This window comes from Mus musculus, chromosome 4 (assembly GCF_000001635.26).
Source record: "Mus musculus strain C57BL/6J chromosome 4, GRCm38.p6 C57BL/6J".
Classification (NCBI taxonomy): domain Eukaryota; kingdom Metazoa; phylum Chordata; class Mammalia; order Rodentia; family Muridae; genus Mus; species Mus musculus.
Genome location: NC_000070.6, coordinates 150,087,236 through 150,110,549, shown reverse-complemented (window position 1 = coordinate 150,110,549; position 23,314 = coordinate 150,087,236). Strand labels below are relative to the sequence as shown.

The 23,314-nt window shown below is 51.8% G+C and overlaps 1 protein-coding gene across 1 annotated transcript; it reads right to left on the bottom strand.

The window, feature by feature from the left end:
* Nucleotides 1-4,622: 4,622 nt before the first annotated feature.
* Nucleotides 4,623-23,047, bottom strand: Gpr157 (G protein-coupled receptor 157). Its single transcript, NM_177366.3, has 4 exons — nt 22,414-23,047; nt 11,579-11,792; nt 8,773-8,970; nt 4,623-8,338 (listed from the first exon to the last, which is right to left on the bottom strand). Exons 1-4 carry the CDS (start codon nt 22,794-22,796, stop codon nt 8,141-8,143), a joined length of 993 nt encoding a protein of 330 aa, NP_796340.2. The 5' UTR covers nt 22,797-23,047; the 3' UTR covers nt 4,623-8,140.
* Between the last annotated feature and the right edge of the window lie 267 nt (nt 23,048-23,314).

Here is a 23,314-nt window from a genome sequence, read left to right as displayed (position 1 = left end):
ACTTCCCTTAGCAAGAACGGCTAGCCGGAAGCAGAACTGCACAGGCAAAAGGACTTGTCCAGAAAGACTTGGAGGGATTAGGCCTTTGCTTTCGTTTTGGCTGGTGGTGCTGTCTACAGGCTGAGTCTTACAACCTGAATGGTCCTTCCATTATGGAGTCAACTGTACTAAGGTCTGAGGGCCTCTAAGATCTGGGGCCACTAATGTCTGGAGCTACTAAAGTCTGGGGGTGGGGGAGGGGCCACTAAGGTCTGGGAACCTGTTAAATAACCAAAGCCCCAAACCAAGCCAATTGAGTACAGTAGCCCTGGGCCTGGGGTGTGGCTCAGAGAACACTCATCTGGCAAATGAAGCCCTAGATTCATCCCTAACACCAGTCCTGGATGTAATGTTTACAGGCTAATTCCTGCCTCCAGGAGACACTCTCCCCACAGCCATTTCACTCCTGAAATCTGCCTACATCCCTATTCCTCTCTACAGAAAAAGAAATATATACAACTTGTAATTTATGCTGGCCTAGTGGGTAATCTCACTGCTTGCCTTTTGGATTTAGTAAGTTTATCTATTTTATAACTAATCTTTGTCAGTGTGTTCTAGCAAACCACAGCATGGTTGGTGACTAAACCCTGGCACAGGGAGCCCAGGCAAGCTCTTGGCTCTGCTATCTGCCAGGAAGAAAGGCTGCACGGAGGACCAGAGGGTGGGAGCTCCTTCTCTGGCAGCATGGGTATAAGAGATTGCCAGGAGTGCTTGTATGAATAGAGCACCAACAGGAGTCGTTATTAGGCTGGAGAGATGGCTCAGTGGTTACGAGTTCCAGCTGTTCTTCCAGAGGACCCTGGTTCAATTCCCAGCAGCTGTGTGGTGACTCACAACCACCTGTAACTCCAGTCCCTGAGGATCTGATGTCTTATTCTGGCTGATGAAGGCACAAGACATGCAATGGTGCACAGACATACATGTAGACAAATGTCTGTACATGTAAAAGTAAATTAATTAATTGAATTAAATATTCTGGGGCTAGGGAGTTGGCTCTGTTAGAGCACTGGCTGCTCTTCCAGGGAACTCAGGCTCAGTTCTGAGCGTCCATGTGGTGGCTCACAACTTCCTGTCACTCCAAATCCGGGGATCCGACCCTGCTTCTGACCTCTGAGAGCGCTAGTTTTGCACGTGGAACACAAACATACAAGCAGGCAAAACACACACAAAAAATGTTACATTAGCGAGGTGTCGTGGCATGTGTCTTTAATCCCAGCATTCAAGAGGCAGAGGCAGGAAGAAGAACAGATCTGAGTTCAAGGCCAGCCTGGTCTACACTGTGAGTTCCAGACTAGCCAGAGCTACACAGTGAGACCTTATCTCAATAAAACCCCCAAAACAACAAAAAACAAAACCCCTCAAAACAAAACAACCAAAAAACCCTTTTTCTTTCAGAGTCCCCACTGACACCCAAGGCTGTTCCTGGCATCAACTGTGATGTCTTCCATGCAGGAACTAGAATCTTCGGATTGGCTTTATTATCCAAGACAGGCTGACAAGTGGGGGGGGGGAGTGGCATTCTGGGCCTCAAGGCTTTCTCCAGTTGTCTTTGTGAGATGCTCTGGGATCATCCTGGTCTCCTGATTACCTCGCGAACACAAAACCGAGCTTGGGAGGCCCGCATTATCACTCAGTGATACGACTAATGGAAGGGGCTGAGGTTGCAATCTTGTATCCCTCCAGAGCCGTGTGGCTTAAAGACCTGGTAGTAACAGCAGTTTTCTACCTGTGAGTCGTGACCCCTGTGGGAGTTGAACAACCCTTACGCAGGGGTTGCCTCAGGCCATTAGAAAATACAGGTATTGGGGCTGGAGAGATGGCTCAGTGGTTAAGAGTACTGACTGCTCTTCCAGAGGTTATGAGTTCAATTCCCAGCATCCACATGGTGGCCTACAACCATCCGAGGTGGGGTCTGACGCCCTCTTCTGGTGTGCCTGAAGACAGCTACAGTGTATTCATAAGCATAAATAAATCTTTTTAAAAAAGAAGAAAATATAGGTATTTACATTACGATTCATAACTGTGCCAAAATTAGTTATGAAGATGCAACAAAAAGAACTTTATGGCTGCAGGTCACGGCACCATGGGGAACTGCGCATAGAGTCTCAGCATGAGGAGGGCTGAGAACCTCTGAGATAGCAGGAAGTGTTTAGTGACCTGGGCCCTGTGACCATGAGCTCAAGGCGGGTACTCTCTGCGGGGTCACATCTCCTACCTTTGCCTGCTTCTCATTCTACCGGTTCCTCCTTCTTCATGTGTTCATGTGTGTGCATGTGTGTGCACGTGTGTGCAAGTGGTGCATGTGGAGGCAGAGGACAACATCAGGTGTCATTCCTCTGGTGCCATCTTTTGAGCATGGGTCTCTTACTGGACCCATGGGGCTTGCTGATCGGACTGGTCTCCGGTATCCGATAAGACCCAGGGGTCCTGTCTCTGCCTCCCTCCCTTGTGCTGCGGTTATAGGCACACACCATCATGCTACACTTTTCCAGTGAGTGCTGGCTCTTGAACTCTGGTCCTCATAGTTCATTACTCAGAAAACACTACCTACGGAGACAGCATGTGGGATGGCTGTTTCTGGTTGTCAACTTGACCACATCTGGAATGAACTACAATCCAGAAATGGAGGGCACACCTGTGATCCAGATCTTGAGGCTGGGAGACTGGGAGACACAGGCTTCTGACCCGGATCTTGACACAGGATGACATAGGCTTTTTTTTTTTTTTTTTTTTTTTTAATCTGGATCAGAGTAGCCATGGAAAGCTTAGGCCCAGGCAAGGTGGTGCATGCCTTTAATCCCAGGAGACAGAGACAAGCAGATCTCTGAGTTCAAGGCCAGCCTGGGACAGAGCAAGTTCCAAGTAAAGAACAGCTTAGGTGCAGGCGTGGTGGTACATGCCTGTAATCTGGGCCGTAGCTTCTGCTGGAAGCCCACATAGGATAATGGAAGAAGGAAGGCTTCTTCCATGCTGCTCTTGCTTACTTGCCAGCACATCTGTCGTCGAGAAGACCAGCTGAAACACCCAGCCTCCTGGGACTGAGCAACAACTAGATCCTTGGACTTCCCATTCACAGTTGCCCATTGTTGGGTTAGTTGGACTGCAGACTGTAAGTCATTCCAATAGCTTCCTTTAATATATAAAGACACAAGTTCTGTGGCTCTGAAGAACCCTGACTAATACAGCATGTCTGCGGGGAATTATTTTTCTTGCCCCGGAAGATGTAGGAAGACCCAGCCTGAGAGTGAGCGGTACCATTCTCTGGTTTGGGCCCTGGGTTGTCTAAGATTATTAAATGTGCATGCGTTCCTTACTCTGCTCTTCACTGTGGATGTGGTATCATCATCTGCTTTGAGGTTTTGCAACTGTTTCTTCAGACGATGGACTATATGTAGCCTGCATTGGTAAGTTAAAGCAAACCTTTTTCCTCAGCTGCTTTTTGTTGTGTTTTGAGACACCATGTAGCCCTGGCTTGCCTGAAACTCTCTCTGAAGACTTGAGCTCTCAGAGATCTGCCTGCCTCTACCACCCAAGCTCAGGGATTAGAGGTGTGAGCCACCAGGCTCAGCCTCTAAATTGCTTTTTGTCAGGACATTTTATTTCAGCTACAGAGATGAAACTAGGTTACAGGCGCATGCTGGGCTGGTCCCTGGAACGCACCGTCCCAGAAGGAAATGACTTAGAGCTCTGCTGGGGAATCTGTGGGCACAAGAAGTCATCCTGTCATGTGTCCACTGGGTAAGGGCAGGAAGAGGCCACCAAGCATGGGGGACATCGTGGAGCAGCCAGCTGCCTTTCCTGCAGGGAGAAGGTTAGAGATAGCTTGGGAGACAGTGGAAAGCACCAGGTCAGGGGAGCCGGGCATGCCACATCCAGAGACTGGATACGTGGACCCTACGTGGCTGTGCAGGCCTGAGATCCCAGCAGTGAGAAGCCGAAGTTCAGACTCATGGTCTAGATGGAGTTGGGGTGCTGCAGGAGAAGAAGACAGGAGCTGGCGTTCAGAGTGAGGCTGGCAGTCAGGTCAGGCAGGAGGGATGGATGGAAAGGAAAGGTATGGCTGTCAGTGTGAATGGAGTGTTGTGGAGGGCCAGAGAGGGTCCTGGAGAGTCAGGGAGGGCCGAGGGGGTGTCACAGAGGCTCATGCAAGATTGCAGCGTGTCACAGAGGTCAGGGAGGGTGGGAAACACTGCGTATGAGAACCAATTGCTAAAGGTAAAAGGCTCTGACAGGAGAGGGCTGTGACTTCAGGGCTACAGACTGAAACTGGCCTGGGACTTAAGGACAGAAGTTAGACAAGGTGGTGGTGGTGGTGGTGGTGGTGGTAGGGTTTGCTGCAGCCAATCATAGCAGGTACCTGCACCTTCTCTTTTGGCAAAGCCTAAGTATGTGGCCAGTGACTATAACCTTAAAAGAGGGTTCTCCAAGTCTCAGCCACTCCCAGGCCAGCCTGACTGGCCTCACTCACCCCTCCCACATCAGTGTGGAGCCAGCTCAGCAAACACGGGGAGAAAATGACCGATTCCTTTAATTTAAAACAGCAAGAGGTCGGGCTTTCACCGAGAGTTAACATCACACTTCCAAAAAATCTCATGCCAGGTTTAATTATACCACAACTGTGAGTTCACACAAACATTTGCAGAGAGGGCTGGAGAGCTAGCTCAACAGATAAGAGCGTTGCTGTTCCTGCAAAGGACCCAGGCTTAGTTCCCTTTGCCCAGAGTTCACAGCTATGACTCCAGATTCAGGGGATCAGAGTCCCTCTGGCCTCTAAGGGAACTGCGTACACACAAAATACCCGTACACATACAAACAAACACATATGGTCTCATTTGTACTTTGGACACATAATAGTTTTTATTTTTATTTTCAGAGAGAGAAGCAGAGAGAGAGACAGACAGACAGAGAGGCAGAGAGAGAAAGAGACACACATAGAGAGAGAAAGAGAGAGAGAGAGAGAGAGAGAGAGAGAGAGAGAGAGAGAGAGAGAGAGACAGAGAGACAGAGAGACAGAGAGAACAAACTAAAAAGCCGGCTCGGGGTGGCATAGGCCTGTAATCCCAGAAACAGTAAAACTGCTTAAGGCCTGCCTGGACAAGTAGTGAGAACCCTGATTCTTTTTTAAAAAAAAAATTAACGATTTATTTATTTATTATATATAAGTACACTGTATCTGTCCTCAGACACACCAGAAGAGGGCATCAGATCTCATTACAAATGGTTGTGAGCCACCATGTGGTTGCTGGAATTTGAACTCAGGACCTTCGGAAGAGCAGTCAGTGCTCTTAGCCGCTGAGCCATCTCTCCAGCCTGAGAACCCTGTTTCGAAACTTAAAAAACAAAACAAAAAAAAAAAATGAAGAGAGATAAATGCTAGAGCATAATATCTCACGCACACACACATTCTCTCCCTCTCTCTCTCCCTCTCTCCCTCTCTCCCTCTCTCTCTCTCTGCCTCAGAAAGTCAAAGGCAGGAAGCAGCTGGCAACGGATTTGCAGAACAAGATTCACAAAGTGTACCAGGCGGTGGTGACACACGTCTTTAATCCCAGCACTCAGGAGGCAGAGGCAGGCGGATTTCTGAGTTCGAGGCCAGCCTGGTCTACAGAGTGAGTTCCAGGACAGCCAGGGCTATACAGAGAAACCCTGTCTCGGAAAAAAAAAATTCATAAAGTGCTTAAGAAGGGTGTGGGGGCTGTAGCACCCATTAAGGCTGAGGTCACATTTGGGTGACAGAGGAACACGGACAGACAGATATTAATGACACTTCCTAGTAGAGATAGGAACCCACGAGGCTGAGCAAAGCAAAGGGGAGCTGGTCCTCACCGGTGCTAAGGCCCCTCCTGGCCCCAAGGATTCTTCTATTCCTCTTCAGCTCTGAACCCTGGCTGCCTAGAAGACCCACTTGGCCACCGGCTGAGCTAAGGTTGATGTCTGTGAGCACGTAGGGCTAGAGGTCAGGCACCGGGCCTCGGGTCACCACCAGCCACCTTCGGTGACAGGGCAGCATGGGAAACAGATGGAAAGAGCCAAGTGTAGACTTTGTAGGGGGTTTTACGGACAGCAATCCTGGCCAGTGGCATCAGAGAAAACTTGGGTAAGCCCCAGGCTCCAGGAGCAGGGCTTTCGGATGCCCCCTGCCTGCCTTTCCTTGAACAAAGCCCCAAACAGCCAGGGTTTCACACTGCTCTGTCCAGCTGGGTTTATCCAACATCATTTCCTCCGTAGTATTTGGTGGTTTATTTTCTCCCCTCCAGGAGACAAATTCCTAGAATTTCTGTTCCATTTTAGAAGCCAGGAGATCCATTACCGCTGCGCTACACGCTGACAGTGCACACATTGGCTGTAATATCTTCACAGGATCTCAGGACACCCTACACAGACTGGTTTTGTAAGCAGACAGAGTACCAAGCCAAGGAGCTTTCTTAGACTCCCAAAAGGGAACCCACCTCTTGTAGAGTTTCCTAAAGAAATGCTTTAGGAAGCCAGAAGAGGAGCATACAGACACAGCCCTCTGCGCGACTATTCCTTTCCTGATAGAGATGGGCGCTGATGCCCCGTGTGACTCTGCTTCCATCTTGAGCCAGGCTCTGAGCATCCTCTCGGTTTTGTGAGGGTATTGACAGAATCCAAGGGCGCTACCTCACCTTGACTGCAAGGTGGCGGGCACACTTCCCACACCGAGAGCCTGCACGTCGGCACACACTGCTTTCTGAAATGAGGGATGTGTGGGTGGAAGAGCCACTGAGCAGATCTCAGTTAAGCCCCGCTCTGGCCAGGCTTGCTAGCCAAAGGCGACAATTCTAGCTTCCTGGGAAGTTGAGGTAGGAAAATCTTAAGTTCAAGACCAGCCTGGTCGACTGAGAGTTGAAGGCCAGTCTAGGCAACTTAGTAAGATTATGTCTCAAAAAAAAGGGAGTGGGGAGGGGCATGGGATTGAACTCAGTGGCGGAGCACCTGCCTAACAGGCACAACACAACACAACATTTTTTTAAAAATGTAACTATCAGGAGGCAGAGGCAGGTGGATCTCTGTGAGTTGGAGGCCAGCCTGATCTACATAACAAGTTCCAGGCCAGCATGTCCACATGAGACCCTGTCTCAAAAAAACAAAATAAAATGTAATCATCTCAGAATCCTATTTCTATATCCCCCAGATAACTACAAAACACAAAGGCCTTTTAAGTATTTGGGGTGCTAGGACCAACCTGGAAACTACACGGAGCTACAGGCCAGCCCGAGGCTGACTCTTCAAACATTCACCTTCAGGGTGGAATCAGATCCATTCACTGGTCACCTTTCCTAAGCAAAGTGCAGAGCCAGACCCCCTCCCCCTGTATGAGTCACCGTGAGGAGAGGGCTCTGTGAGAACAGTAGGTGAACTGGTAATTGTCCATAGGGGCTGGAGCTGAGCTGCCTTCTGTCCTGGTACCTGGAGGGAACGAGGATGTTAAGTGATTGACTAATGGACAGGACTCTGGACTCTGGCCTGTGCTGAAATTCAGATGTAATAAACACTGAGGGGCGATGACCCACGCAGAGATTCCGTGAGATGCCCATGAGTGTGTGCCCGGGTGGTTTTCATCAATGATGGCAGTCTCCTGTGACTTCCGTGGACTTGGGACCTAGTTTAAGGATATTACCCTCAGCTGACCAGCACTGCTAATTACCCCCAGGGTCTCTAGGGATTCTCAACGCCCTGGCAAGCCCGGACTCCATACTGCGATGTCTGGGATCCAAGATGGTGTTCATTATTATTCAGTCAAGCCTGGGATGGGTCCACAGGTACGGATCCCTCCAACTGTAAACAACGTTGGTGGCCGGGGACACTGAGAACCAATGCCCTGGCGGTATCCCGCATAGCTGAGTCTCACGGTCTTTGTGCTTACACAAACAAACCCCACTGAACCAGGACATGAGTGTGCAAGGAACACACTGCCTGCCTGCAAGTCTGGGAGGTAGAAGAGTCCATACTGATGGCTGTCCCTCCACTGGGCTCCGATCTTCACTTTAGGCCAGGCTGACAGCATGCTTGGTCTCCTAATCCTGAAGCAGGAACCAGGAAGGCAGCGCCAGTACGGACAGGGAGGAAAGCCAACCGCTCAAGTGCTGGGCACTTCTGGGGTCCGTCTGGATTCCTGAGATTCTCCTATCTTGGGGGGCGTAGGAGCCCCCGGAGGGCTCTGGGTGGAGGGCCGAGGACAGCAGCAGCAAAGAGAAAAGAGCCTTGTGCGGACTGCCCGGGTACAGAGGACGAACATGATGCAGTTGGCCCCTCCCTGGAAGGTGTTTCCAATGCCCTGTAGGGGATGGGGAAGAGGCGTAAATACAAGGTTGCGGTGTCTTAGAAACGCAATCATGGGGAGTTGGTGGGCTCCTGTGAATCCCATGACTTTTCCTGTTCCTGCCTCTAAAATGTCGTGGGATGAGCTCAGACACGTGGCCTTAACCAGAGCTCTCAACAGGTCAAAACTGGCCACCCAGCCCACCTGCAGTTAGGCCTTCTGCGTTGAGAAGAACCCGGGATCAGACAGAGGACTGTGCTAGGGAGGGCTTCTCTAGGTTGCTGAGGACAAGTGGACACTCCAAGCCACGCCTGCTTTGGGACAGGAATGGGATGGTGAGCTACCCCGCTTCCCATCCTGGCTAACACATTGGGACCTGAGATGCGCCTGTAGGGAGGGGATCTGGCCGTGCCACCGTAGGGTAGCAGGGCCCACGGAAACAGACATACATGCAGAACAACCAGCACGGGTGTCTGTACAGCCGGGGAACCACAGAGCGTCAGGACAAAGCGCACGGTGCTCCAGACGCGGAGGCAGATGAATATGAGCGGAATGAGGACCAACTTCTTATCTGCCGTGGAAGTGGAGGAGCCTCGCTGCAGCTGGCGCCCCTCGCAGATGGGCCGGTACTCCGAGAGCGCCTGGTGCTGTGCGGAGAACAGGGAGCAAAGTCAGGAATGAGCCAGACGGGCCTCCTAGCAGACCACCTATGCGCGCGTCCAATGCCCACGCCAGCTGCGGAAGGCAAGAGGCAGACACTGCTGTCTTTTCCACTGGGACACTGGGGAGGATCGGAGCCTATCAGACCACAAGGATTCTCCCCAACCGCCAGCTCCTGGATCGCATTCCACATCTCCACAGAAGTGACTCAGAGGCGTCAGGGACCTCTGTGTAGGATGAACAAGCCATCTTAGCGCTCAGAACCCCTGCACATTCATCTCAGCCGAACCCACTTCATTTTTCCTGCCACCTGTGTGACTTGGGAACCATCTTTTAGTCCTCTTTCCCAGTCGAGCCTCACCAATAGGCCAGTCTATGGGTCCCACCTCCAAATCAGACCCAGAATCTGGATACTCGGACCCACCACCACCGAATGGGCCTGGCATAATCACATGTCTAACTCGTCTCTCTCCTTCCCATCCCAGGCCATCCCCAACACAGGCTGCAGGTTCTCAGGTGGTGTCAGGCAAGCTCGGCAAGCCCTCTGCTCAAAGCCCTCAGAAGCTCTGTTTCAGCCCTTCCTTACACGACCTTGTCAGGGCGAGCCTGCCTCAGTCTGACCTCCGTCCCATGCTCTCCCTTGCTCACACTTCCAGCCAGACTGCTTTCCTCCGACCCCAGGCCTCATCTGGTCCTTGTACCTGGGAAAGCATCCCCAGTTTCCCACAGTTAAGTCTTTAGTCAGTGTCACATCCAGGATGAAGCTCACAGCCAGCCATTCCCCCTGACCCCATCCTAGCCACCGGCTGCTGTCTGCTTCCCAGGGTTCTTCCAACCTCCATCCTCTGAGGTCATCCACCTTTGTTTCTCAGCTTATCCCTGCCCCTCCACAATGCAGGATCCCCAGAGTGCAGGCTTGCCCACAGAAGGGGCAGAGGGAAGGATGGAGCCAGTCTAGGCTCTTGTATTCCTTGGGAATGGTTGTCATCGCAAGAAAAACGTTCAGTTTCAAATCACAATCAGATCTGCAAAACCAACTGAGGTGGCCAGCGAGAGGTGTCTGTTTGAGCCTGGTCTGGGACACTGAAGCCCTCGGAAGCCATATGCCTAGCATCCCTGAATGCCAACCTTCAACCCGACTCATTTTCAGCTCTCCTCCCTGTCTCCAGGCAGGAGATGATCTATGCTCCCACCTCCCTGCCCACTTCGTCTTCTTTTCTGAAAACTCTTGCCAAAGTGCAAGAGGAAACTGTCACATGCAGCGACCAGCCTGGCAAACTGAGGGCTCCTTGCCCTGCTCTAGAAAAGACAGAGGCACACATAAAAGGATGAAGCCTGGCAGAGCTGGGGGCGGGGCTTCATTCTCCAGGAGCAGCCCTCATCTTCCCAGTGGGAGGATGTATACGGGCATCCAGAAAGGCTCAGCCACTTGTCTGTGTGGGACACACTGTTGGCCCTGCCCTGCAGCCAGGACTCCAGTGGAGCCAGCAAGGACATGGCGCAGGTGAGGATCAGCTAAATGGAGAGCCAGGGTCTCAGAAGACACAGATGTAAATGCTGTACAGGGATGAGGTGTCCCAAGAACACAGATACCTACAAGAAGCATCTGTCAGTCAAAAGTGGCTGCTCAGGGCCAGACAGGATAGTCTTTAATCCCAGCACTGGAGAGGCAGAGGCAGGTGGATTCTGTGAGTTCAAGGTCAGCCAGGGCTACTGGGTCAATCTCAAGCACGGAAGGACAAAGCAACCCAGTAAGACACACCCTCCCAGGGTTTCTGCCTTGAAAACTCAGGGGATTAAAAACTTAAAGTTTCTCACTGCTTGAGAGGCAGCGGCAGGAGAAACAAGAGTTTAAGGTTGTCCTCAGCTGTGTGATGCCAGTCTGAGCCAGATCAGACTCTGTCTCCGGGCTAAGGGATATAGTACATCTGATGGAGCTCTCACCTAGCGTGCATGAATCCCTGGGTTCCAGCCCCAGCACTGCCGAACTGGTATGCTGGTACGTGCCTGTAATCCTAACAGGAAGGTGGAAGCAGGAGCAGAAATGTAAGGTCATCCTTGACAGGACTATATCATGAGTTCAAGGCCAGCCTGAGCTACATGTTACCCCATCTCAACAAAACAAGGCCCGTCTCAAAAAAAAAAGTACATAAATACACGTTAGGAAATGGGGCTCTCACTGGCTGGAGTCTGAACTCAGTGCACTTCTTTGGAAGCCATCACTGCTTTAGCTACTGATCAGTTTATAGGCTCCCATCCTTCATAGGACAAGCCTCCTTTTCGGGATATCCCCGTGGATTTGTGGTCTCCATAATTCTGATCGCCGAGGGTAACTAGGTGCGTTATCTGTGGCCAACTCTACTTAGTAGCATCCTTGACCTTGATGTTAATTTCTTAATGTAATACCGAATCTTACCACAAGGGGGCAGTGCAGGACCATGTGCAAAATGTAGCTCTGCGGTCCAGCTACCTTTTATCTGTCTGAGCCAGCTCAGCCTGGAAGTCGGCCCAGGTACACAGTCCCTATGGCTTAGCGTTAGTTTGGGTCTTCAGAGATACAGCCTGTCCCCTAAGGGCCAGTGCAGTGGCACCTACCGCCCTGTTGATGTGCTTTCTGACCAAAAGGTACAGCAGAGGTAGCAAGATATAAGCCAGCATCTCCCACAGCTTCCCGGTCAGTAGCATCCACAGGACACGGTCCTCAGCCTCCAGGTTGATCCAGCACCAGCCCACAGACACATCCGAGGCATCATAGCCTATCTTCTTTAGAGAGACGGCTGCCACTGTGATGGCCAACGGGACACCCCAGCTGAAGAAGAATGAGAAGAGAGAGATGCCAAGGTTAGCCCATAACACCCTATAGTGTTAGCATGGGCAAAACTGACTGGGGTTCTCTCAGAAGAGGACAGTGCTCCCCAAACCAGCATCAGTGCTCCTACAAAACAAGGGAGGGCAGGAAGGGCATGGGAAAGCCTGCTCTAATTTAGAATGCCAGGACTTTAGGGCTGGGGATGTGGCTTGGTTAGAAGGGAGACAGATGGCCCTCTCTAGCACCACAGAAACTGAGCATGCTGGTAACTGCCTGTAGCTCAGCGCTTGAGAGGTGGAGACAGATAGACCACTGTGAGATCCAGGTCAACCTGGACTACACAGTGAGATGCTAGCCTGGGCTACAGAGTGAGACTCTCAAAACGCAGCTCAGTGGTCAAGATTACTGTCTGCTCTTCCAGGAGTCTAAGCACCACATGGTAACTCACAACCATCTGGGGCCGAGGGGATTTGCTGCCCACCCGTAGCGTACAATTCCCAATCCAGACCCTGGTTTCTCCCAACCCCAAGCTGCCCCAGGTTGCCAGGGGACTGAAGGAGGGTTGAAACCTCACACAAATGCTGGTATTTGCAGACTGGTACAAATGGGTAACTCCAGTTTCAGGCCATCCCCCTCTTCTGGCACAGGTGAGCAGACAGACACACAGGCAAAACACTCATACTGAAAAAGGAAATAATTTTAAAAGAAGGTGCGGCCAGATGGTTCCCGTTTCTACAAGCCCTGCATTGAGGGGTGTGGGCCCCGGTCTGCAAACATCAGCATGTACGCCAAGGCTTAAACACTCCAGTCAGTCTCAGCAACTAGGGGGAGCTTGGGGCTGAAGGATTTGGGAGAATCCAGGGTCTAGAATCCTAGGCTATGGGTAAATCCCCTTGGCCCTAAGGCCTCTTTTCTTATGTGGTGGAAGTGTAGCATGGTAAGGGTCAAAGAACACCAGGCTGGAGAGATGGCTCAGCGGTTAAGAGCACTAACTGCTCTTCCAGAGGTCCTGAGTTCAATTCCCAGCAACCACATGGTGGCTCACAACCATCTCTAATGGAATCCGATGCCTGCCATTTGGAGCACACCCCCACAGCAACACAACTGGAATTAGGCCCCAGTTCCAAGTCTCCTTCCCAGAATCCCTACCCAGTTTCCTTCCAGAACAGCTTCCCAGAGGGACACCTCTTATGGAGGTGACACATTGTTTGACAGCTCTGACTTTGATGCAATGGGCTGGGTCCAAATGACCACTCTGTTGCCACCTAGGCAAGTTGCTTAGCCAGGTCAGCATTCCCACAGGGTGGAGATAGCGACCGCACCATCTGAGGGAATCCAGTGAGCATTCACACAGATCACACAAGTCCAGGCAACCCCATGTGTGCCGACAGCTGTCAAGGCTGTGATTAAAGCCAAGGCAGGGCAGTGCATGCCTGTAATCCCAGTACTTTGAAGACAAGCACTCTGGAGGCCAACCTGGGCTACACGGCTGTAATGTTGTAATGTTACGGTGCTCATCAAAAGAGTGTAGATGGGTGTCTATAGTGTGTGCACATGTACACACACAGACACACACAGACACACATGAATCATACATGCCACAGATAGGACGATGTTCACATCCCTGAGTACATGAGCAATGTCTAGTCCTCCCCCAAAGTCCCCAACTGAGTTACTTAGCCTAAAAAGCTGCATCTATAAAGCCTTTCCTCCAGCCAATAGGAATGAGGACTTCCCCATAGCTATCTGGATGGATCCCTGTTCCGCCCCCCCCCCCCCCCGTCCTTTAGGCCCCTGGTTACTCTACCCCTCCCCCAAGGCCAGGTGCATGTAAGGCAGAGGTCCATACAACAGGTGGCTGGAAGTGGCTGGACACTCAGATGAGGGTCTTGTGACCTCTATGTCCTCCTGAGGGAATGTTATCAGTCAACAGGTCTGGCTGGGATAACCCTCCGTAAACAGGCTGAGAGGACAGTCACAACAGCCTACCCTAAATCAGAGGGCCAGACTGAATCCCTCAAGCTGCCCTCTGACCTCCGCATGTGTGCATGGACATCCAAGCCCTCCCTCACGAATAAATGCAATTTTAAAAAAGCACACACACGTATTTCTACACCAACAACTCCCTATGGCCACGCCCAGACAGCCAATGGGCTTTCCAGAGGTGCTTCGCTGAGCCCTGCTCTCCCCAGCCGGCCACGGTCAGGAATTGAGAGTGATTTCAACCACAAAAGGCAGCCTCACAACTTTCATTTTCTGAAACATCTAAGATGAAAGTGAGAGGCAGGCCCCTAACCCCAGCCCTGGGGAGGCTGAAGCAGGGGGATTGCCAGGAGTCTGAAGCCAGCCTGGGCTACACAGTGAGACCCTGTCTGAAGCAATTGAGAACACAGAGAACAAGACATACAGCCTCTAGCTTCCCCAGCAGTGACTAAGGGACCTCTTCGCTGGATGAAGGCACCGGTGTTCTGTGCTGCACGGTGGCCTCCTCGTTCTTTCTACTCTGTTCTTGTCAACTCCACGCTGAATGCTCAGCTTCCTGTCTGCCCGTTTCTGCCTCCATTCAGGGCTAACAACACCTTAGGCGTTATGTTTTAAAGATTTACTGGTTTCATGGATATGCGTGTTTTGCCTGCATGTATATACGCACACCACATGCAGGCCAGAGAGACTGTCAGGTCACCCAGGAGTGGTATCACTTACAGTTCAGGCAGCTGTGAGCCGCCACGTGGGTGCTAGGAACCAAACCCAGGTCCTCTGCAAGAGCAGCAGATGCTCTTAACTGCTGAGCCAAATCTGTCTCTATAAAATACCGTGCTCTTGGTTGCAGTCCCTGGCTGGGGAGCACAGGGGTCAGTGACGTATCCCTGGAAAGTCTACTGTCTGTATGGGCGTGGCCATAGGGAGCACTTGGTGTAGAAATATGTGTGTGCATGTGTGCTTTTTAAAATTACACTTATTTATTCGTGAGGGAGGGCTTGGATGTCCAAGCACACATGCGGAGGTCAGAGGGCAGCTCGTGGGATTCCATTCATCCTTCTAATTACTTTAGACTATTAAAGTTCTCTCCATCTCTTAAACTTTTTGAGACAGGGTCTCATGCAGACCCGGCTGATGACTGGACGGGGCCTCTCCTCTTTAAAGCTCTGGATCTGAAGCAGGAGGCTCAAGAATTAAGGTCTGTCTGTCTAACTGGAGGAGGGCTAGTACACCACACCCCAGCAGGTCTCTCACTTGGAAGGGCAGCAACATCGCCTCCACGAGTGCCTGGGTCCCTGGTTTGCGTTTACCTGGAACCTGAGGGCAGCTCTGCACTGGCTTCCTCCCTTCTGAGGCAGCTACGGACTAAACTCTACTCCATTCCAGATCTTTCTCTTGAAGCCCCAACTTTCAGAACCTGAGGCTAGGACTGTATGTGGAGACAAGGTTCTTCATGAGTTAACTGGATTCAAATGAGGCAGCTGCCAGCTCGGGTCCACATCTAAGAGCACTGAATTCTGTAGGAATAGATTTGACACCGACAAGCATCTGGGACATCCTTGTAAGCATCTGAGGAGACAGTGCCATCTATGAGGGAAGGACAGAGGACCCAGGAGAACCTTCTCACCCACACCTTGAATTTCCAGCTCCTGGGCCATGAGGGAAGAACTCCAAGCTGTTGGGCTGTTGGCGTACCAGGTTCTGGGAGGAGCCACTGCCCCAAGCTCTGGGAAGCATAGTCCCCAAGTCCCAGGGATGAACTAGAAGGGCCCAGAGAAGAGAAACTGGATACAATGACACTTGGCTTTCCCCAGTTAAGGCCTTAGGGGACCTCTCTACTCATTGTAGTTTGAAATTCCCAGGGACATGAAACTAGTTGTGCACAGCAAAGAGGCAAGCCACCCTCACACTAGGAATTCCTATGATGGTCACAGGCAGGTGGCTGCCCTCAGAATAGCAATGTGCTGGATGCCCGCTAGAATCAAACCCCTTGGGCATCCCAGCTCAGCCCCTGTGAGGAACTGTTACAAAGCGGAACACTTTTCTGTAAGGACATCCCTACTCCCGCTTCACAGAGTTCAGTGGAGAAGCCGCCCACTGCTTTCTTTCCAAAGAACATCTGTAGCCTGTGTCCAGGCCCCAGCCCATCCCACTAAGGGGCCCAGGCTCTAAGTGGGCTCCAGGGATCATTTGTGCTGTCAGCTCCTCCCACAACCAGATCCCTATATTTCTCAGTTCCTCCAGATCTCTCCGGTTGGCAACTGCTGGGTAGAAAACAAAGAGGGGGTCTTCCTTCACCCTTGTAGGCGCCAAAAGGCAGTTTCTGGTTTAAGGACCCAGTGTCTGTAGAAAGCCTTAATAGAGGAAACTCTAAGGCAACAATGTTTCAGTTTACAAAAACCCTGGGGAGGAGCCAGTGGGAAGCCGGGCTGAACAGAGAGGCTGCAAAGGGGCAGCTTCTCCAGGACAATGGCCTCCCATTGTCCCTCTCATGGGGCAGAGCTAGGATGTGGGAGAGGTTCATGGGGGTCAGTCTCTAGGAAGGCCGACTTGAGGTCATTCTGCGGCTTCAGCTGTGGGAGCTGTGGGGGGGGGGGGGAGGGGCGCCCTGTGCAATACACAACACACCTGGTGATGCTCCAGTCCCCAGCAGACGGCCCTGCACACCTAGGCCCTGGCCGTACTGGCCTGAAGAAAGATAAAATCTGCTCCACAGATTTGGAAGGATCAAAGGTAGTAGCCTCCAGGGCCTCTCCTGGGGCCGCCCCTGGGGCCTTTGCCCTGGGGTTCCCATGGCTAAGACTTTACCTGTTATCTTGAAAGAAAATAACCTTGGGTAGAACAAAAACCAGCTCCAGTTTGGAGGCACTGAGGCCCGGGAGTATTGCTTAAAAGGCTACTGCTCAGAGGCTGCCCCTGTAGAGGGGATCACGACTGGACTGCCTGCCTTACTTCCTATCCAGCACCTTCCCTAAGCAGCTAAACTTGCAGAGGCCCAAGGTAGGGTGGGGCCATAGGATTGGCTTCCTGAGTTACACTTTCACTTAACGGCTAACCGGAGGCTGCTCTGTTCTAAGTACAGAGACCTCCCCACTCTCAAGTCTAAAAAGGAATTTCCTTTTGTTTTATGAATTATGATTGGATCTCCCATCTCAGTCCCCCTCTGCCCCCTGACACCGGCTGTGAACTGGTGGTACTAAAGGTTGTTTTGCCTGCAATCCACTTTAGCATAGCACCCCCCCAACCCCCCTCCCCAACCTGGAAGGGATCTTTCTTGTAGGGATGAAATGTCCCATGGTGACACAGGACTTAAATCCTAGCCCTTCCTAGGTAAGAGGCAGGCAGATCTACAATAGGGAGTAGCCAAGACTACGCCAGTCATAGTGAGACCTGTCTAGAAAAAAGGAAATGTGGAAAATGTTCCTTTCGTACAGCCTACTCCCCCCTTATCAGTGCTCATAACAGCTCTAAAAGCCTCAGGTCTATAGACCCCAACAACAGCAATGGCACGTGGAGGTGAAGTAGAGAACCTGACCTTGATTCAAAGCCACTTTCCTGGGCTACACAGTGAGTTCTAGGCCAGCCTGGGCTACAGTGCTAGCTAGACCTTGGCTAGAACAAAAGCTAAGCCGGGCATGGAGATCACTCCTGTAACCCTTGCACTTGGGAGGTGGAGGCAGGGAGAACAAGAGTTTGACTGCTCACAGGGCTACACAGCAAGTTTGAGCCAGGTTTAGCTAAGAACCTGTCTTAGAAAACACAAACAAAACAGATTCTCTCTCCCATCCATCTCACCCCAGTCTCTAGCACAAGTCTTAGAGAGGACTCTGGGACACCGAAGGAAGAACGAACCCCCAAATCCAGCTCTGCCCTTGAGTTGGCTTGAGTTTGTGGCAATCCTCCTGCCTCAGCCTCTTAAGTGCTGGGATTACAGGCATGCGCTACAGTGCTTGATGGATGCCACCTTTTCATTATGTTGGGACTTCCAACTCCCCACAAAGAGTTTCTATGACCAACTTGAGACACAAGACTCTTTCTTCTCCATTACCCAAGGGGGCGCCAGAGGCAACACAGCTGTGGTCACAGTCACTCACAGACGGCTGGAGGCCAGCTCAAGTCAGGACCCTTACCTCTAACCCTTGGAGATAACACTCACATCCCACCCCTATCCACAGGACTCTAGAACTGATCTGGCAGAACTGAGGTGGGGGTGGGGGTGGCAAGCCAGCTTGTGCTGACTCTGGGGCCCTTGCCAAGGTGAGATTGGAGACAGCTTCAGGGTTATCTCAGTTGCCATAAAGGGTGAGTTCAAGACCCCCTGGCAATTCCAGCCCTGGCCACAGGGGGGCGCTGTAACCAACGGCCACAGAAGCACATTCTTATGGATGTACAGCAGGAATGATCAAAGCTGAAGTAGGGGCTGGAAGGGTAGCCCTGATAAGAGCAATGGCTGCTCCTACAGAGGACACGGGTTCAATATCCAGCTCCCATATAGTGGTTGCCGGCAAAACGCCCATACAGAAGAGAGAGAGAGAGAGAGAGAGAGAGAGAGAGAGAGAGAGAGAGCGCGCAAAATGCCTGGCAGATGTCACTTTGCCATGTCAACTCCAAAGTACTTCTGAAATCTGCCAGAGTGCAGAACTTGAAACCCTTTGCGGAAGCGCCAGATGAACAAAACCAAGGGACATTCTGCAAGTCACCACGTCGAACTCCTCACAACGCCAGTGTTACGAATCCAGTACAGTGATCCGTTCAGTAGCCTCAGCACCCAGGAGCCAGGCAAAGGGTTTGCCCTGAGTCGGAAGCTAGCTTAGGCTAAATATGGGATTCCCGGCCAGCCTAGACTACACACAGACTAAGGCGCTGTCTGAACGAAATATAAATCAGAGCTTTGGGCTACTTGCCTGGGTTTCACCCTGATGCTCAGCAGTGCATAGAACGTTTAATGGAGACATACCTGCAATCATGGCACCCTGGAAGTGGAAGCAGGATCGGACTCAAACAGTAACAAAAGTAAATGAACAGTCAATGTTGGGCTAGCAAGATGGCTGGGGGATAAAGGTGCATACTGCCCAAGCCTGCTGATTCAATCCCCAGAAGCCACATAAAGATGGAAGGAGAGAAGTGACTCCACAAAGCTGTCTTCTGACCGCCACACACGGGTGCCGTGACACACGTAATCCCTGAACGGTAATAATAAGTACAAATAAGGTCAGCGTTACGAACCAAGATGGCTGGAGAAGTGGAAGAATGGAGGGATAAAAAGACATGAAAACCAGGTCAATGTGCAAACCAGAACTTTCCTCAGAAACACTCTAAGAGTCCTCAGAGAGACAGAGGTTCGAGAAAGTCTACTCATCAGGTGACAGTTGTCGTCCTGGAGCTTGTATAGGTCTGTGCTCCTCTGTTGGAGAGCCACACACATAAGCATTTAGAGAGGAGAAGCATTTGTGTCTGAACAGAAAGAGCAGAAGGCGATAAGGTGCTAACATTTGGGAAATTTGCAAAGCTAAAAATAAACTTTGCTCAAGTGGTTATTCCAGCCAGGTAGACGCATAAAGGGCCAAGACTCTGGAGTGGGCCAGACTCAGTGTCCACCCCGAGCCTCCCACGTTCCAGCTCTGTGGTCTGGGGCCATTTGTCTTCTGTGAGTGGTGGGTGACTGTCCTGTCCACCTCTGGAATTCTGGGTTTCATGCCTGTAATTGGTTTTGGAGATGGAATTTCTCAGGGCTGGGGATGTAGCCCTCGCCGGATGTAGCCCTCTCAGGATGTAGCCCTCGCGCCAAACCCCAGCGCTTCTAGAAAACAGGCAGAAAAAGTCTCCTGGGCTGGAGAGATGTTTCAGCGGTAAAGAGCACTGACTGCTCTGCCAGAGGTCCTGCAACCACATGGTGGATCACAACCATCTGTAATGGGATCCGATGACTCTTCTAGTGTGTGTCTTAAGTCAGTGACAGTGGATTCACCTACATAAAATAAATAAATCTCTAAAAAAAAAAAAGTCTCCCTTTGGTGCCACACTCTACTATACCAGTTAAAATTCGATTCAGAGCACTGACCACCGGCGTGTAAGAGACGCATGACATTCTGGATGGGACAGAAGTCATGGAACTCACTGCTCCTCTATCGCTGGACACCGAAATCAGTTCTAATTCTCGATCTGGCAAAAAGCTCCTTACCAAGTCCTGAGAATGCGGTGTTGTGTGAGCTCTGTGTTATCTCCTTAGGCTCTGGTCACTAGGATTACAGGACCCGAGGGTGTGCACTGGAGCTTCCTGTAAGGATTACTCTGGTTTACAAAACCAATAAAGCAGGCAGTTCAGCTTTGCCAACTCTTTCCCATTGACATTCTCATTATTTTTCTTCTAGTTCAATGAGAAAAATGGTTCTCTACTATTCTTGTCACCTCCTAGTAACTTTTAGGGGGTCGGGGGAGACGGTCCCATGCAGCCCAGCCTGGCAGGCTGACGTCCGAGTTTATATGACGCCAATGTTGACTTTAAACTCCTGATCCCCCTGCCTCTGTCTCCCCTGGGATGATAGGGATGTGCCATCAACCCTGACTGTCCTTAAGAATTCTTCACAGAGATATCCATTTGTGCTGTTAGTATTTTAAAAATCCTTTGCAAGGTTGTAAAGTCTGCAAGAAGAGCCGGGATAATCAGTGGGCGTGGTAGCACACGTGGTAGCAGCCACGGGAGCCAGAGGCAGGAGGTTCCAGGCCAGCCAAGGCTATACAGGGAGAACCTGTCTAATAAGTATATACACAGACACACAGTGAGGGTTCAGGTAGGCCGTGTCCAGGAATGAGAATTCTTCCACAAACAGATCCGTCAGCAACAATAACCTAAGACTCCAAGGTTATACTGTGGAGAGCCCCTAGCAACCAGCGTGGGAGGATCTGGGTCAAAAATGAACCTGCTGGGCAGGTTCTAGCAAGTCTCCTGGACACAGCCTGCCCTAGGAAGACTTCTCCAAGCATCATAGAGAACCCTCCCAGAGGGTGGCTGATGCAGACTGAGCGGAGAACTCCCAACTCAGATGGGTTAGGGAACTCATCTTCTGTAGGGACCACACAGAGGGTTCTGTTTCTTTTGCTTAAAAAATATACTGTCGTCATCGGGGTTTAAAGGAAGGCAGCAGAGGAGAGATCCTTGGAAGAAAGGTCCAACCCTGGGCTCCCTTCCCAGTGCCTGTGACCACCTGGCATCACACTTGTGGTGTCTCACACAGTCAGTGTCTGCTGCATGCTGGAGGGGAGAGAAACCCCAGACTCCTTCTCAGTAGGTCCCTACCTGTAACATGGTGACATGGCACAAAGATTTTGCTTGGCAAGTGGAGAGGAGGGCTCTTTCGTTTCTTTAGGACCGGCTGGTCTCCTTCCAACAGCTACAAGAACAGGAGGTCAAGTGACTCTTCCCAGCTTGTGGCCTCTGCGTGTGACACCCAGGTGACCTGTCTCTACCAAAGTGCTGACTACCCGCTCGGCCCTTGGAAAGCATTCAAGTTTTTAATAGAAGGGACCTATAATTAGGGCGGACGCTGGTGCCTTGAGCTGAGGCAAAGAGACAGGAAACAAGCCTTAGGCTTCCTGCCTCAAATTCTGCGCAGACTGCCGAGAATTTCAAACTGAAACGACAGGAGGGAAGGCTGGCCTCTGGGCACAGCTTTCTTGCTGACAAGCGTGAAAGAAGAGTGGACCAGCATAGTGCAGGGCCTTGGGCTTCCCCACTCTCAGGGACTCCAGGTGGCTGACAGCCTGACCCTGACCTGAGTTCTCGACAATCAAGACCACATCGAGTGACCTGGAGAGATGGTTGAGAGCATGGTTAAGAGAAGTGATTAAGAGCACTTCTTGCTCTTGTAGAGGACCTTGGTTCAATTCCCGGCACCCACATGATGGTTCACAACCATTTGTAACTCCAGTTCCAGGGGATCCGATACCCTCGTCTGACCTACGAGGGCGCCAAGTACACATACACGTGACACATACACATACATACATGCAGTCAGTTCACACACATAAAATAAAATGAATAAATCTTTTTTAAAAGCGTCTAAGAAAGTGCAGGTAATGGGGGCCTGAAGTTTATAAATGTCGTGAAAAGCTTAAAGAAGCATACCTCTGTGCATTTTACAGTTGGCACACTATCGTCTGAGAGTGGCTGGACGCACCACAACCACTGTGGTATAGAATTGGAAGCTGTGGGCTTTTAGGCCAGGGCAGCCACCTAACTCATCTTCTAGCCTGCAGACTGGAACTTCTCTCCATGGGCAGCAGAGACTGCCAGATCGCGGTGAAGTAGGAGGCAAAGGGCACAGACTGTCTCCAATTCCTTTCTAAATGGCAGACCTCTTCCTATGGGCAAGTTCTGCACCCACCCACACCTTGCTGGGAGATTCTGGCTGGGGCAGATACAGAGACCACCCTCTTCAGAGACGCTCAGACAGGTTTGGCTCCAACTTTTTGGGCAAGTTGGGCACCCTTCCATGGTTCGGGGATGCATGTGACTGCCAGTAGGACACACCACCTTGACACCTAGATAGGGAAAGCACGAATGCCACAGCACAGCACGCAAGGCCCGGGACCCATAAGCCTGGGTCTGGGGCCTGGAGGCAAAGCCGGGTCTCCTACTCACCTGATGAGGTGAAAAGCCCAGATTAGGTGGTCCGTGGAGGGCCCGCGCGTAGTTCGGACGATGCTGAGGTATAGGTAGAGGGCGATGGCCACCGTCCAGAAGAAGGAGCTGGTGTTGGCGAAAGTAGAGAGAGCGCCCTGAAGGACGCAATCCCACGAAGTGCCCGCAAAGTCCTGCAGCACTCCGTAGAAGTACGAGGCAGCCGAGAGCAGGTCCGCTAGCGACAGGAAGAGTAGCAGGCGCCGCGCCCGGCTACGCAGGTCAGGCCACAGGGCGTGCGTGGCCACCAGGAGGCCCGAGCCCAGAGCTGACAGCGCACACGACAGCAGCACCACCGCGCGCTCCCACGGCAGCAGCTCGGTGGGAGGCGCGGGTGAGGGCATGGTGGGTTGGGGACCAAGGGCAGACAGCCAGGGTGCACAGGCCTAAGGGTGCCGAGAGGTCGTGGCCAAGCCGAGCCCGCGGTCGCCTCTGTCTGGGCATTTGGCGCCCGGGCTCGCGTCCCCACGGGTCCCGCCTGCGTCCCAGCCCCGCCCAGTCTAACAACTACACAACAGCGGTCTCACCGCGGCGCCCTCCACTCCCTGTCCCTGAGCTCTACAATCCTACCCTGAGTCCTCCAGGTCCCTCCCTTGAGCACTCCACGCCCGCCCCTGAGCACTCTAATCTCGTCCCGAGTCCCCGCCCCTGCTGTCTCCAAGCTGGTAGCCCCTTCATGAGCTCTCCACACCCCGACTCTGTAACCCTGCGCGCTCTCCTCGCGTCCCGCCCCTGCACCCCGCCCCTGCGCAGTAACACATCCGAATCTGAAGCTCCAGCGCTCCGCCCCTGAGCTCTCCATGTCCCGCCCTGTAGCCCCAGAGCCCCGCCCAGCCTCCTTCAAGCTCCTCCCATGCCCCCC